Here is a 13,704-nt window from a genome sequence, read left to right as displayed (position 1 = left end):
CACAAAGGGGATAAACAAGACTGGAAGTCTGTAGGGGAAATACTACCATAAATAAGACAGGGTGCGGATTGCGACACTTAACACAGTCACTTAGTCGCGGCGACACTTACACACAGGCTTTTAATCTGCCCACGCACCCTAGTCTCTATTCGTTCACAGAAAGTTCTTTTATTGGGGGAACTCGTATAATTACTCTAAGGTTCATTCTCTGTCCTGCCGGGCACTGAGTTCTTTTGGGCTAATGGTAATTGTTGCTGGTTTCGCACTGGTCTTCACTTAGTCACTGTTCACTGTTATTTCCCCTGATTGGTTCTCGGCACAAGGGGCGTCACTATTTACCTGTATCTCCTGGGTAATGTTCACTCCGTGACAGGGGCGTGAGGATAGAGCCCTAGGGGGACCCGGCCTGCAGAGGGCAAGGGATTACCCGCAGGGGAGTCACTGCCCGGGTCACACTCGTTGATGGGGTGTAGGGAGGCCCTCCTGTCTGGGGACCTCGACCTGAGAGGTGGCCCTCGGGACTGGGGCTGAACAGCTGGAGCAGTCGGGCCTGTCGTCTCTGGCTCCGTGGGGTGAGGGAGTCTGGATAGCCTTCGTCGGGAACTGGTGGGTCTGGCCTGGGGGTCCTGGGACTGCGGGCGCCTAGGGGGAGAGGCGCCGACAGGGCTGGGCTCCGGCAGTTTCTCCTTCGGGATTCGGGCAGGAACAAGGATCTCCCAGGCGTGGGAGGTAGGTCCGATATCGGGCCTTGCCACCACTCTAGTGACACCTCCGGGGCTATATTCCCAGGTGGTGACGAAGGGCTCCCACAGGGGGAAGAGACTGGAGAAGGACTCACGTAGCCAGTGTCCTCTCCGGTACGTCCTGAGGCCGGAGCCTTGGGTCGCCTTACCCTGGTACATACGTTGGTTGTGGCCGTGAGCCTACCCGTCGCACGAGGAGCAGCTGAAGGCCGTACAGGGTCGCTCCTTCCCCGCCTCGTATAGGGACCGTCAACATGGCGTTGCTCCCGTATTATGGGAAAAGCTGGAGTGAGGGGGCACAGAGGCCACACTCTCTCCAGTACGTACTGAGGCTATCTTCAGGGGCTTCTCTACTCTGGTACGTGCCACGGCCGGAACTGGATGCCTACCCATCTTACAAGGAGCAACTGAAGGGCGTACAGGGCCGCTCCTTCCCTGCCATGTATAGGGACCGTTGGCATGGTGTTGCTCCCGTAGTAGGGAAAAGCTACACGTACGATAGCAGGGGCTCTTTACCCTGGTACGTACTCTGGCTGTAGCTGGGAGCTGATCTTCCCGACAAGAAGCAACTGAAGGGCGTATGGGGCCGCTCCTTCCCCGCCACATATAGGGACCGTCGGCGCGGTGTTGCTCCTGTAGGAGAGAACAGCAGGAGAGGGATGCACTGGGGCAACTCTCTCTCTGGGGTGTACTAAGGCCGGAGCCTTGGGTCGCCTTACCCCGGTACACTTTATTAGGCCATAGCCTTGGGCCTCCTGCCCTAGAGGGTGTAACAATAGCCGTCAATACGGTGTTACCTGGGACTGAATCTAGTTCAGTCCCACCCCTATTCTGACGATGGTTGTCCCTCCCGCAAGGTAGTTGCCTTTCACCGGTCATCTGGTGTTGGGGCAGTTGCGGGGAACACGGGCTCAGGACAGTAGTGTCCTGGTGACCCTCTTGACCTGAGTCACTAACCCCACTGTTGTATCCTCCTGGGGTGGTGGTGCGGTGGCGGCCCGGTGGTGGGGTGGGGGATGGTGAGGTGGGAGGTCCGGCGGCGGGCATTTTAGCGTTATTCTCATTTGTATTGTATAAAGGTTGTGACTTGGTTAATATACGCTTAACGATGTTGCCTGGCGTTTTTGTGTCCTGCTCTTCTTGTATATTTTAGCTCCGGTCTAGAAAGAGGACCCTGGCTCAATCGCCAGGTGCTTTAGGGACGAGAAGTCGACCTTAAAACACCTATAGCATAACAATAACGTATATATATATATATATATATATATATATATATATATATATATATATATATATATATATATATATATATATATATACCTGTATATATTGTTATGCTACGAGTTCTAGGGTCGACTTCTCGTCTTCTGAACACGAGCTACGGGGGTTCTCTTTCGAGACTGGTTTTAGAATACACAACAAGAGTAACAGGGCATAAAAACTCGGGTCTACCAACCATGCATGTATATTACCTGAATTACAACAGTGAGCAGATTACAGTATTAATATTATACATTGGTCAGGTCAGGGGACACAATAGGACTAGTAGACTCTGGCCCGGGCTGCTGTGGTCTTGGGCTGCTTCCAGGTGTCGCCCAGGTGTGGAAGGGATCTTGTCAGGTGTGCCCTCCTGCAGGAGGCACGAGACTACTGCCGAGGGCCGGGACATCCAGAGTGGGCTGCTGGTCAGCATGGAGGGAGGCCCTTCCCTAGTGGGGAAGGCAGCCCTCTGGACTGGGGCCGAACAAGGCAAGCAGGCATGCTTGCCTCCACCTGCTCCTGGAGGAGGACCGCCTGCTGCTGGGGCCGCAGAGGTAACGCCCCAGAGTCCTGGGGGTACCTCTGGGCATAGGACTGTGGTCTCTCTTGGGTCGAGTCGCTGTCGGGAGCTGCCTGCGGCATCCCTTCCCCATGGAGTCTGACAGTAAGGGGCATCGCCCAGGCACTGGCTGCAGGGCACTGACTCCCATGCTTACGACAGGACCTCACCAGAGTTCCTTCAGCTGCAGCTCCTCCAGGGAACTGCACCTGTGGGGGGAAAGAGAGAAGGGTGTCCTGCTCGGCCTCTGGGTGGGTGGTGAAGCGAGCAAAGGACTTCCTCCGTCGCAGTAGTCACCAAGGCAGTGGACGAGAGACGTATGGTGGCCATTCCCGACACAGACAGTGGCCGTCGTTGCGGTTCCATGTGACCCTGAGACAGCAGGCGAAGGGCATATGGTGGCCGTCGTTGCGGTTCCATGTGACCCTGAGACAGCAGGCGAAGGGCATATGGTGGCCGTCCCATCCTTCCTGGTTGCAGACGGTGGCTGTCACCACAGCTCTGCTCCCTAAGGAGGTGGCAGACGAAGAGCGTACAGTGGCCGTCCCTTCCTTCCCGGTGTGGACAGTGGCCATCACCGCAGTTCTGCCCTTTTCTGGGGCCACAGCCAGGAGATGTACGGTGGCCGTTCTCCCCTTCCTGGTGCGGACAGTGGCCATCACCTCGGTGCTGTTTGTAATGCTAGGTGAAATTAGGCTCGACTCCTCGTTCCTATTTCACCTAACGTGGAGCGGGGTCCTCTTTCGAGACCGGAGCTTAGTGCAATAAAGAGAGGCAGGACACAAAAACTCTAGGCAACAACCTTTACACGTATATTACCACAATCAGACACAGGACAAATCAGCAGATATTACAGCACAATATATAGCAATATAAAAACCTTATCTAGGATATGTGTATCTCGCAGGATACTTGCTTCTCTGATAGTAATGACAACACAATCAATCCTAGTGTATCAGGAGTGCAGTAAATATAGGCGTGCACGGGGGCGCGGGAGGGGGGGTTGAGTCTCACTAGGAGGAGATAGGGGAGGTGCGGGGAGTGACTTGTGACGGCTATGGGAAAGTTATGGTAATACTGGAGGGCGGCAGATATTAGCCGTGAAGTTTATATGGTTTCCACTAGCCAAAAGACTTTGGCAATTGATTTTATTCTTGATTTACACTCACTTGGGATATTGGAGTGAGAGAGGGTGATAAACAAGATTTATGGGTAGCGTGGGGGAGGGAGAGAATACCATTAATACGTCCTTTCACAATATTCCTTCACAGTAACGGGGGTATGTCCTTATAGGGAAATCTCTCGGCGGCACAGGCTTATTAATTGTATAACAGGGATGTCACTCATAAGTATAGTCAATCAGATCTTGTTCCACACTCTCGTCCTTTAACTTCTCACTGTGATCTGATTTACCCTGATATTCACTATATGAAATCACTGCACAATACTTACATTAGGGGAAATCACACTTAACCTAAATCACTCGTGCTACAATATCACACGTATTCATCAGGGGGATAGGCAGGAACATGTCATCGGCGATCCTGCCGGGCTAGGGGCACCGCCAATGTGAGGCGTGCCGAGAGGGCACGGGATAACTCGTAAGGGCGTCCTCTCGCGTCCTGGGCTTCCTGTGACTTCCGGGCTTGGCTCAGGCGTGTGGCCCTCGGGACTGGGGCCGAATAGCTCCAGGAACCTCTGTGATGAGTCCCGACGTCATGGGGGCGTAGAGAGATCACACCTGGGTGTCCTGGGGAGAACCGGGAGAGACTGTGGGCTGCGGTCTCCAGCGTCTAGGGGCGCCGACAGGGGAGGGCTGCGGCAGCGACTTCCACTGGGGTCCATCAGGTGCGTCTGCTCCAGAGCCTGGCGTAGGGAACAGAGACCAGGGGAGGCTGTGAGGCCTGTCTGGGTCACTCTGGGACAGGAAGCCTGGGCTCTAGTCTCCTGCTGTAGGGACGTCTCTCTCTTTACCTCTCTCTGCACACCCTCGGAGTGACAATAGATCATCTCACGAGGAAGGGAGCGACCATAGGTCGTCTCTACCAAGACACTCTCGGAGCGACCATAGATCGTCTCACGAGGATGGGAGCGACCATGGATCGTCTCTACCGGAACACTTTCGGAGCGACCATCGATCGTCTCACGAGGATGGGAGCAACCATAGATCGTCTCTACTGGAGCACTTTCGGAGTGACCATAGATCGTCTCTAGCGAAGCACTTTCGGAGCGACCATAGATTGTCTCTACCGGAGCACTTTCGGAACGACCATAGATCGTCTCTACCGGAACACTTTTGGAGCGACCATAGATCATCTCACGAGGATGGGAGCGACCATAGAGCGTCTCTACCGGAACACTTTCGGAGCGACCATAGATCGTCTCACGAGGATGGGAGCGACCATAGATCGTCTCTACCGGAACACTTTCGGAGCGACCATAGATCGTCTCACGAGGATGGGAGCGACCATAGATCGTCTCTACCGGAACACTTTCGGAGCGACCATAGATCGTCTCTACCGGAACACTTTCGGAGCGACCATAGATCGTCTCACGAGGATGGGAGCGACCATAGATCGTCTCTACTGGAGCACTTTCGGAGCGACCATAGATCGTCTCATGAGGATGGGAGCGACCGTAGATCGTCTCTACCAGAGGGGCGCCGTCTGGAGTGTCTTTTCTAACTCCACCCCTAGCTGGCTCAACAATTCCACTCCACGAAGGTAGTGTCCTTCTCCTACGGTGGCGACGGTGTGGTGGCTGCATGACAGGGGCGCACGGCCCAGGCTGACATATGTCGCTGTTGCCGGGAGTGGTGGTGACTGGTGGCAGCTACCCCATGGGGTCCGTGTGGGGGTGTCGGCGCATTTTCGGGCATACTAGGCTGTGTTTGGCTTGCCCTGTCGTCAGGGGTACTATGGTATTTCTCGGGGGCACTGTTCTTTAAGCCACGCATTTTACTGTTCCCATGAGTGGCTGCAGGCGAAGGCCATACGATTGCTGTCCTTTCCTTCCCAGTGCGGATGGTGGCCGTCACCACGGTCCTGCAAGGAGTAGCAGCAGAAGAGCGTACGGTGGCCGTCTCTTCCTTCCCAATGCGGATGGTGGCCATTGTCGCAGTGCTGCCTGTGACCGTATTAATACAAGTCCCACCCCGATCCTGGCGAGGGCTGGTCTGGCTGGAAAATAGTGTACCAGCACTGCATACCTCTCATTGGGTTTGTTCGAAAGGAAGAGGGGCGCATGGTGGCGGGGAACGTAGGACCTTCTGGCTCGGATCCCTTACGCGCTCTACGCGCCTCCCCGTTGCCTCCCCTATGGGTGGCTAATTCGCCACCCTGCCCGTGGCTCTTCTATGAGGTGGGTATTGCGCCACCCCTACCGGGGTCTCCCGTTGGGATGGATATTTCACAGGTAAGATTGAAACTTTTGTAGGAGGCAAAACCACAGACGGAAACACGTATATAAGATGCAAACCGGATATCGTTCACATCACACTCAGAGAGAATCACATACAGCATCATCAGACGCAGGTAAAAACAGTGCCATACCGCCGTAATATCCTATATATAAAGTATTTCAAAAGTTAATAAAGTTGGTGAGATTACAAATACTGTAGTCTTGACCGGTCGTCTTTGGGTAAAAGGAAAAAGTTCCTTATTCCGCCAATAGATGGCGGGGTGACCGATGACGTAGCCACGTAAACAAAAATGACAGACTTAAACAGAGAACTGAAGGAGTATTTATCTAGAGGAGATGGGAAGTCAGAATCCAAGGAGCCACTTCTTCCAACGACTATTAATGACATAAAGCTTCCAAAGATCAGCTCGTGGTTCTCGCGAAATGGCAGTGCTGTGGGTGAGGAGGACGAGACCAACAGCTCCACTTCAACCTCATCCTCATCTTCCTGGTTTTCGTCAGCTCAGTCAGATCCCTGCTTTCCCAGCCTGGTGGGTAAACTGAAAGTATTGTAGCAAGGTTACCGTTACAAGATAACGGGCTTGGGTTGTTTCAGATTCCCATTACAATCATGCTCAGCCAGAATTTGGCTGTGGGGGACCTGAATTTTTATTGTTCTCGAGATACAGCTGCTTGGGATGTATTATTATAATTGTATCTGAGTTCTTAAAAAATGTATCATTAATTCTTTGCCAAACAGATGCGGCCTTTCCATATTTTCTATAGAGTCTTTCACGAGTTAGCTTCTTATTATTCCTGGTTTACCATAGGTACTGGGCATTTTTATAAATTCACCTCTGTCAGCTATAAATGAGGATTTGGAATGAGTAAATATTGTGCCACCTTCTCCCAGTAGCTCCCCTTATATAATGTCCCTAGCATGCATTTTTAAATTTGAAAACTGGCTGCCAAGTGCAAGTGAGGCTAGGTTGAATTAGGTTACGGTAGGTTTGGTTAAATCATTAAGTTCCTATTCCTTTGACATGGGATTCACTGATCCGTCCAATTGGAGGGATGGTAAACAGTGCGGCCAGTCAGAGATATTGTTGGTAAACACTGCTGCGGGTGACATGGCCGCTTCCTTTGATAGTCCCTTATAGGTATATTTCTTTTTTTCCAATCACTTCTTGCAGTCGCAATGCAACAGTTAACTATCAGTGTTGCATGTGTACCAAAATTACTTACTGTACCTTGACACTGTGAGTTTTTTTAATAGTAGGTGGAATTCCTGTACCCGTTTGGTAAAGAATTACCAGTGTATCTAGTACAGGTATTTGTTAGTAAAGAAAACAGCCATAGAAACAGTCGTAATCCTGCTACAATGGCTAGTACAGGTATGTAATATTTAAGAAAAAAAACAGCCACAGAATCATTCATAATTCATGTGGACCACATCTTGGAAAAAAACAAAAAATTACCAGCCTCTGAACTGATTCAGTTACTTTGTAAAGGTGTACAGAAGTGGGTTTTTGAGTATAAAGAGGCTTCATCAATAAACAAGGAAAAATATAATTACATACCCTAAGGGATAGTTTGGTAGGTTCATTTCAGTTCAGATCAGTAGTAGAGTTGGGGTATTGCCTTTTCTATGCACCCCTGTTTCTCTTAGGTTTTATTCTTTTCCCTTTAAGTAGCTGTTTCCTTGACCACTGAGCTCCTTTGTCTTTTTTCTCTTTTTTTCCAAGTTTTATCTATCTGTCTATTGTCAGATGCCTTAATCCTGTAAGGGGTGGCCACAAACAAATTGCCCCCATGTCCTCTGTCCCCTGCCATTTCACTGCCCTGCTCCCAGCTCACATCCTCCTCTCTCATATACCCCTCCACTCCATCCCTCCATCTCATCCTTGGCCTCCCCCTCCCTCTCTCCCCTGTCCACCTCACATACATTCTCCTCATCAGTCTCTCACTCCATCCTCTCCATATAGCCAAACCACCTCAGTGTATATCTCCTAATGCTTCCTATCACATCCACATCAACACCACAACGTTCCTTCACTTGCTTATTTGTCAGTCTGTCTCGCCAAGTGACTCCACATGCCCCTCTCAAATAACTCATTTCTACTGATCTCACTCTTGACTTCTGTCCCTCTAACAAGGTCCAGGCATCACTTCCATACATTAGAGTTGGTATCACAATATTGTCACATGCTGTAGTAACTTTTTCATTTCCATGCTCACTTCCTTGTGTCTTATTTATTTATTACAAATTTTGCTTCTTCTATTTCATCCAGCTTTTCCCACTTACCTGTAAATAATGTTTCCTATACTGTATATGGTATACAGTATACGTACATATATATGTATCTGGTATATACCAGAGAGAATATACTGTATATATATATATGTACACTCAATCCTTGTAAATCGCGTGTTTATAAATCACGGATTCGTAAATCACGGCTAAGTGGCTGTCAGACTGCCGGCACCCTTAAATCGCTGTTAAGTCACGAAAATCGCAGACCTAGTCACCGAAATGGGCCTTTTCCGAGGAGAATCGTAAACCGCGGCATTCAATTTGAAAATCGCGACCCAACAACCAATCATCACTCGTCCCTGGTGGCAAGTGTGCATACTAATGCTGCAACGTTGTTGTTGTTCATCCCGCCAGTCTGCACACTACAGACCATCGCCGTGGAGTACGAGAGCTACCTGCCTTTTTTTGTGCACCTTCCCCCCCGCCTCCTACCTTCCATGGTCCCTCCCGAACCCCTGATGAAGCGCTCTAAGCAGTATGGCATCAAGAAGCAGCCGCTGTTGTCATACAGTCAACGTTTGGAGCTCATTTGTCGTGTTGAGAAGGGAGCACCCCCACCTCATGCTGAGAGGTTCTAAGTTCTTCCCAACACCACCCCACTCCATTCACTTAAGCAATATCAGCATAGGATTAAGGTGAGATCCCTTAACATTGCTTATTTCTATTAAATACATGCACTGAATACAGTATTCCTAAATTTGTATGTTTGTGTTTGATGGTGCCTAGATAGGTACGCCGTGCGTATGTAGCCGTGCATGGAAGTCATCCACGTCAAACCCTAGGAAATCGTACTCCACATCTGTTCCGAGAAGCAGACGAGACCAACCATTTTCAAGAGTTTTCACAGGGACTTCCTTCCATGCACTAGCCCAGTTGTACAGCGCAGACTTGATGTTGTAGCGGCGAAGGTTTTCCAAAGTCCGCTTGCCTCGAGTGTCACGTCCTTCCCTGCGCTCGTCCTCGTCCTCGAGAACAACCATCACCTCGTCCAGGAACTTCCGATTGTTGCCACGATCACTCCTTGGTCCATGGGTTGAATGAGAGCAGTCGTATTAGGTGGCAGAAACATGCACCTAATACGGCCATTCTCAGCAACCAAGTCCTTGTCGCACGGGTGGGCAGGTGCATTGTCGAGGAGAAGGAGAGCCTTTACCTGGTCGCGAGGAATTCCCAGTGTCTTCGTCTGGTACTGGATGACCTCCTTGACGAAGTGACGGTGAAACCAGTCTTTGAAAATCACAGCTGTGAACCATGCTTTCAAAGAATGGTACCATACGACAGGAAGGACATCCATCACCCCACGAAGGCACCGAGGCTGCTTTGCACGGCCAACAATAACGGGCTTAAGCCGGTGCATGCCGTTAGCATTGGCACAACACAAAGCAGATATCCGTTCCTTAGAAAGCTTGCGGCCAGGTACACGCTTCTCCGTCTCATCGGCTAGAGTGTTCGTTGGCACCGAGCGATAGAATAGGCCAGTTTCGTCAGCGTTATAGACTTGACCGAGAGTGAGGCCCTCCCTGTCGATCAAGCCTTTCACCTTGTGCCGAAACTCATCAACTCCATCCTCGTTAGCGTCCAATGCTTCGCCATGTGCTTTACGGTTAGTAAGGCCATGTCGCAACTTGAACACGAAGAGCCAACCCTCGGATGCCTTGAAGTCTAGGGCGTCGTGAAGCCTTGCAAACCTCTCAGCAGCAGCCTTCAGCTCCGTTCCACGTACCATCACACCAGCTGCACGTTGCTGTCGATACCAAATCAACGTGGAGCGGTCGATTTCTGCATACTTGGGGGTAAACATAACCTTCCTCTCCACGTTGCGTTTGCTTCTCGACGAGAAGTCAGCCATGTACTGCATGAGCTTGTCTCGGGAACGCTTGATATCGAACAAAGTCGACCGGGCCAGGTTGAACTCGCGGAGAATGCGTGAAGAAGACCAACCCGCATCAACTTTCTCCAATATCTCCCGTTTCTTCTCCAGAGTCAACACCACTCTCTTCCTTTTCTTAGGAGGCGGGGCCATCATCACACACACTAAGAGGAGGGCAGAGAGCAGCAGGAGGCCTTGCAGCAAGTACGGCACCACCACAAAAGCGAGCACGTGGGCAGCCATGGCGAAGAGCGTAGGTCCAGTCGCGGTGAGAGACAGGCGGGAAGTGGGGAGGATGCAGCGGCGCTCTATCGGACGTTGGAGGAATGACGAACCAAAACAATGCTCTCACGCGGCGCGCACGGCAAGTTCAAATTACGGACGGCAAAAAATCGATTTTTTATTTTTTTATTTTTTTGGATTTTCGGACCATTTTGGGAATGTTTGATCCCAGGACGATAAGGTTCGGTTAGTGGGGATGTTCGGTTATTGGGCATCCGGATATTAGAGTGATTACTGTATATATATATATATATATATATATACACAATATATATAAACAGTATATATATATATTGTCAACGGCCATACCATGTTAAGTACACCGCTTCCCGTCCGATCAGCGAAGTTAAGCAACGTTGGGTCTGGTTAGTACTTGGATGGGTGACCACCTGGGAACACCAGATGCTGTTGGCATCCCTACGTGTCAAGTGGGGTTGGTGGAGGATTTAGTGCCCCTCCCTGTAAAACAATTAACTCTAAGCCGTTGGCCACCCCGTTTGGGATACATGGCGTCTGGCAATGAATGAATGAATATATATATATATATATATATATATATATATATATATATATATATACAGTATATATATATATATATATATATATATATATATATATATATACAGTTAAGTCTGGTTGGTGGAGGGTTAGTGCCCCTCCCTGTAAAACAATTAACTCTAAGCCCTTGACCACCCTGTTTGGGATACATGGCGTCTGGCAATGAATGAATGAATGTATGAATATTATATATATATATATATATATATATATATATATATATATATATATATATACTGTATATATATATATATATATATATAATATACTGTATATATATATATATATATATATATATATATATATATATATATATATATATATATATATATATATATATATATATATATATGTATATATATATATATATACTGTATATATATATATATATATATATATATATATATATATATATATATATATATATATATATATATATATATATATATATATATATATATATATATATATATATATATATATATATATATATATATATATATATATATATATATATATACAGTATATATATATATATATATATATATATATATATATATATATATATATACAGTATATTATATATATATATATATATATATATATATATATACAGTATATTTTATATATATATATATATATATATATATATATATGTTAATACCACGTTGAGTACACCGCTTCCCGTCCGATCAGCGAAGTTAAGCAACGTTGGGTTTGGTTAGTACTTGGATGGGTGACCGCCTGGGAACACCAGATGCTGCTGGCATCCCTACGTGTCAAGTGGGGTTGGTGGAGGATTAGTGCCCCTCCCTGTAAAACAATTAACTCTAAGCCATTGGCCACCCCGTCTGGGATACATGGCGTCTGGCAATGAATGAATGAAAATGAAGGAAGGGTAGTGGTGAACAGTGAGGATATTAAAGATGCATGGAGAGAGCATTATCAGGGCTGTTGTTTGGCAAGCCACGGCTCGCAAATGCGAGAATTTTTTCCTTTCGGCGAACTGATTTTACATGCAAGTTGCCTTTTGGCAAGGAGACAATACATTCACTTTAGAACCCAGTAAACTACAAAATAATTAAATCTCACTTAAACGAACAAAAAAGCACGTTGTGATCGATTATTAAGTCTTTTCTTGTCGCCGCTGTGAATGTTTAAAACCTCATTATATGATTCTAATCATCACAATATGTAAATATATAAATATATTTATTGCTCGTAAAATATTTTGGCTCATAGTCGTTTTGGCTACTAAATATTTATTTGGCTCGTAAATCTGAAACATCAGGAACCAAATGGCTCGCAACCATCGGCAGTTAGCAAGAGCCCTGATTATAGCTGGTTGTTGAATGAGGAGTTTGACTGGGACAGAGAAGGTTTGGAGCCAACAGATCCAGTGTTTGGCCCTTGGCCTTTGATTGATGCTGCTACTGTGAGTGAGGCAATAGGTAGGATGAAGGTGGGGAAGGCAGCAGGTGTGTCTAGGTTGACTACCGAAATGTTGAAGGCCTCAGGAGATATAGGGGCCAGGTTAGTCACTGACCTGATAAAAATGATTATATATGAGTGTGTTGTCCCAGATGATTGGCTGAAGAGTGTAATTGTAAACGTATATAAAGGGAAGGGTGATGCCCTGGAAAGAGGAAATTATAGAGGTATAAAGCTTTTAGATCAGATGATGAAGATAATGGAGAGAGTTTTAGAAGGTATGATTAGAGAAAGAGTGAATATTGATGAGATGCAGTTTGGACTTATGCAAGGTAGGGGGACCACTGATGCCATATTCATTGTTCGACAGCTTCAGGAAAATATATTTGGAAGAAAAGAGATCTGTATTTTGTTTTTGTTGATTTGGAAAAGGCCTTTGAGAGAGTCCCTAGAGAGGTGGTGAAGTGGGCAATGAGAAAGCTTGGCTTGGAGGAGTGGCTGGTTAGGGTGGTTATGGCTATGTATGTGGGTGCTTACTCCCAGGTAAGAGTTAATGGATATTTGAGTGATGAGTTTTCCGTGAACGAGTCAGTTTTGAGTCCCATGTTGTTTATCATGGTACTTGAAGCCCTCTCGTGTGACTTCAGAAACGTACTCCCGTGGGAGATGTATGCCGATGATTTGGTGTTGATTGCAGAGAACAAAAAGGAGGCAGAGGAAAGGTTTAGGAAGTGGAGAGATGGTATGGGGCACAAGGGCTTAAGGGTAAATGCAGATAAAACAAAAGTGATGATATCTAGGGTTGGTGGCAGTACTGTCAAAGACAAGCGAGAGTGGCCATGTGCAGTTTGCCACAAGGGTGTGGGAAGTAATTCCATCTTGTGCGGTGTTTGTGATAAATGGGTGCATGAGAGATGTGGTGGTATCAGAGGTAGAGTGTGAGATAATGCTGATTTTATGTGTACGGCGTGCCGGGGCGAGCAGGTGGAGGTTGTCAGGCATGAAAGGATTGAACTTGCTCGTGAATTTCTTGAGTGTGTGGAAGAGTTTTGTTATTTGGGAGATATGTTGTCTGCTGGAGGTGGGGCTGGAGCCAGCTCTGTGGCTAGGGTGAGAAGTGGTTGGAAGAAGTTCAGGGAGCTCTTGCCTCTCCTGACACTGAGAGGACTCTCCCTACATGCTAAGGGGTCTTTGTATGAAGCATGTGTTAGGAGTGTAATGCTGTATGGTAGTGAGACTTTGGGCAGTAAAGGAGGAGGATATTCGCAGGCTCAGACGTACAGAAATG

The 13,704-nt window shown here is 47.7% G+C and overlaps 1 protein-coding gene, 1 non-coding gene and 1 pseudogene across 2 annotated transcripts in view; all 3 read left to right on the top strand.

Moving 5' to 3' along the window:
• LOC145394186 (uncharacterized) overlaps positions 1-13,704 on the top strand; it is a 109,253-nt gene that overhangs the window by 19,917 nt on the left and 75,632 nt on the right. The window contains exon 2 of the mRNA XM_080268171.1: positions 6,235-6,512. Within this exon, the coding sequence (XP_080124297.1) occupies positions 6,273-6,512 (240 nt within the window). The 5' untranslated portion in view covers positions 6,235-6,272. The remainder of the gene's footprint in view (positions 1-6,234; positions 6,513-13,704) is intronic.
• Positions 10,723-10,841, top strand: LOC145394300 (5S ribosomal RNA). Its single transcript, XR_013896373.1, has one exon. It is a non-coding gene; the product is annotated as a 5S ribosomal RNA (ribosomal RNA).
• LOC145394254 (5S ribosomal RNA) lies at positions 11,636-11,754 on the top strand (annotated as a pseudogene).

This window comes from Coenobita brevimanus, chromosome 26 (genome assembly GCF_032717465.1).
Source record: "Coenobita brevimanus isolate Jiangsu-jjx chromosome 26, ASM3271746v2, whole genome shotgun sequence".
NCBI classification, from domain to species: Eukaryota; Metazoa; Arthropoda; class Malacostraca; order Decapoda; family Coenobitidae; genus Coenobita; species Coenobita brevimanus.
Note: the sequence above shows the minus strand (reverse complement) of the source record. Positions and strands in the feature narration are given on the sequence as shown.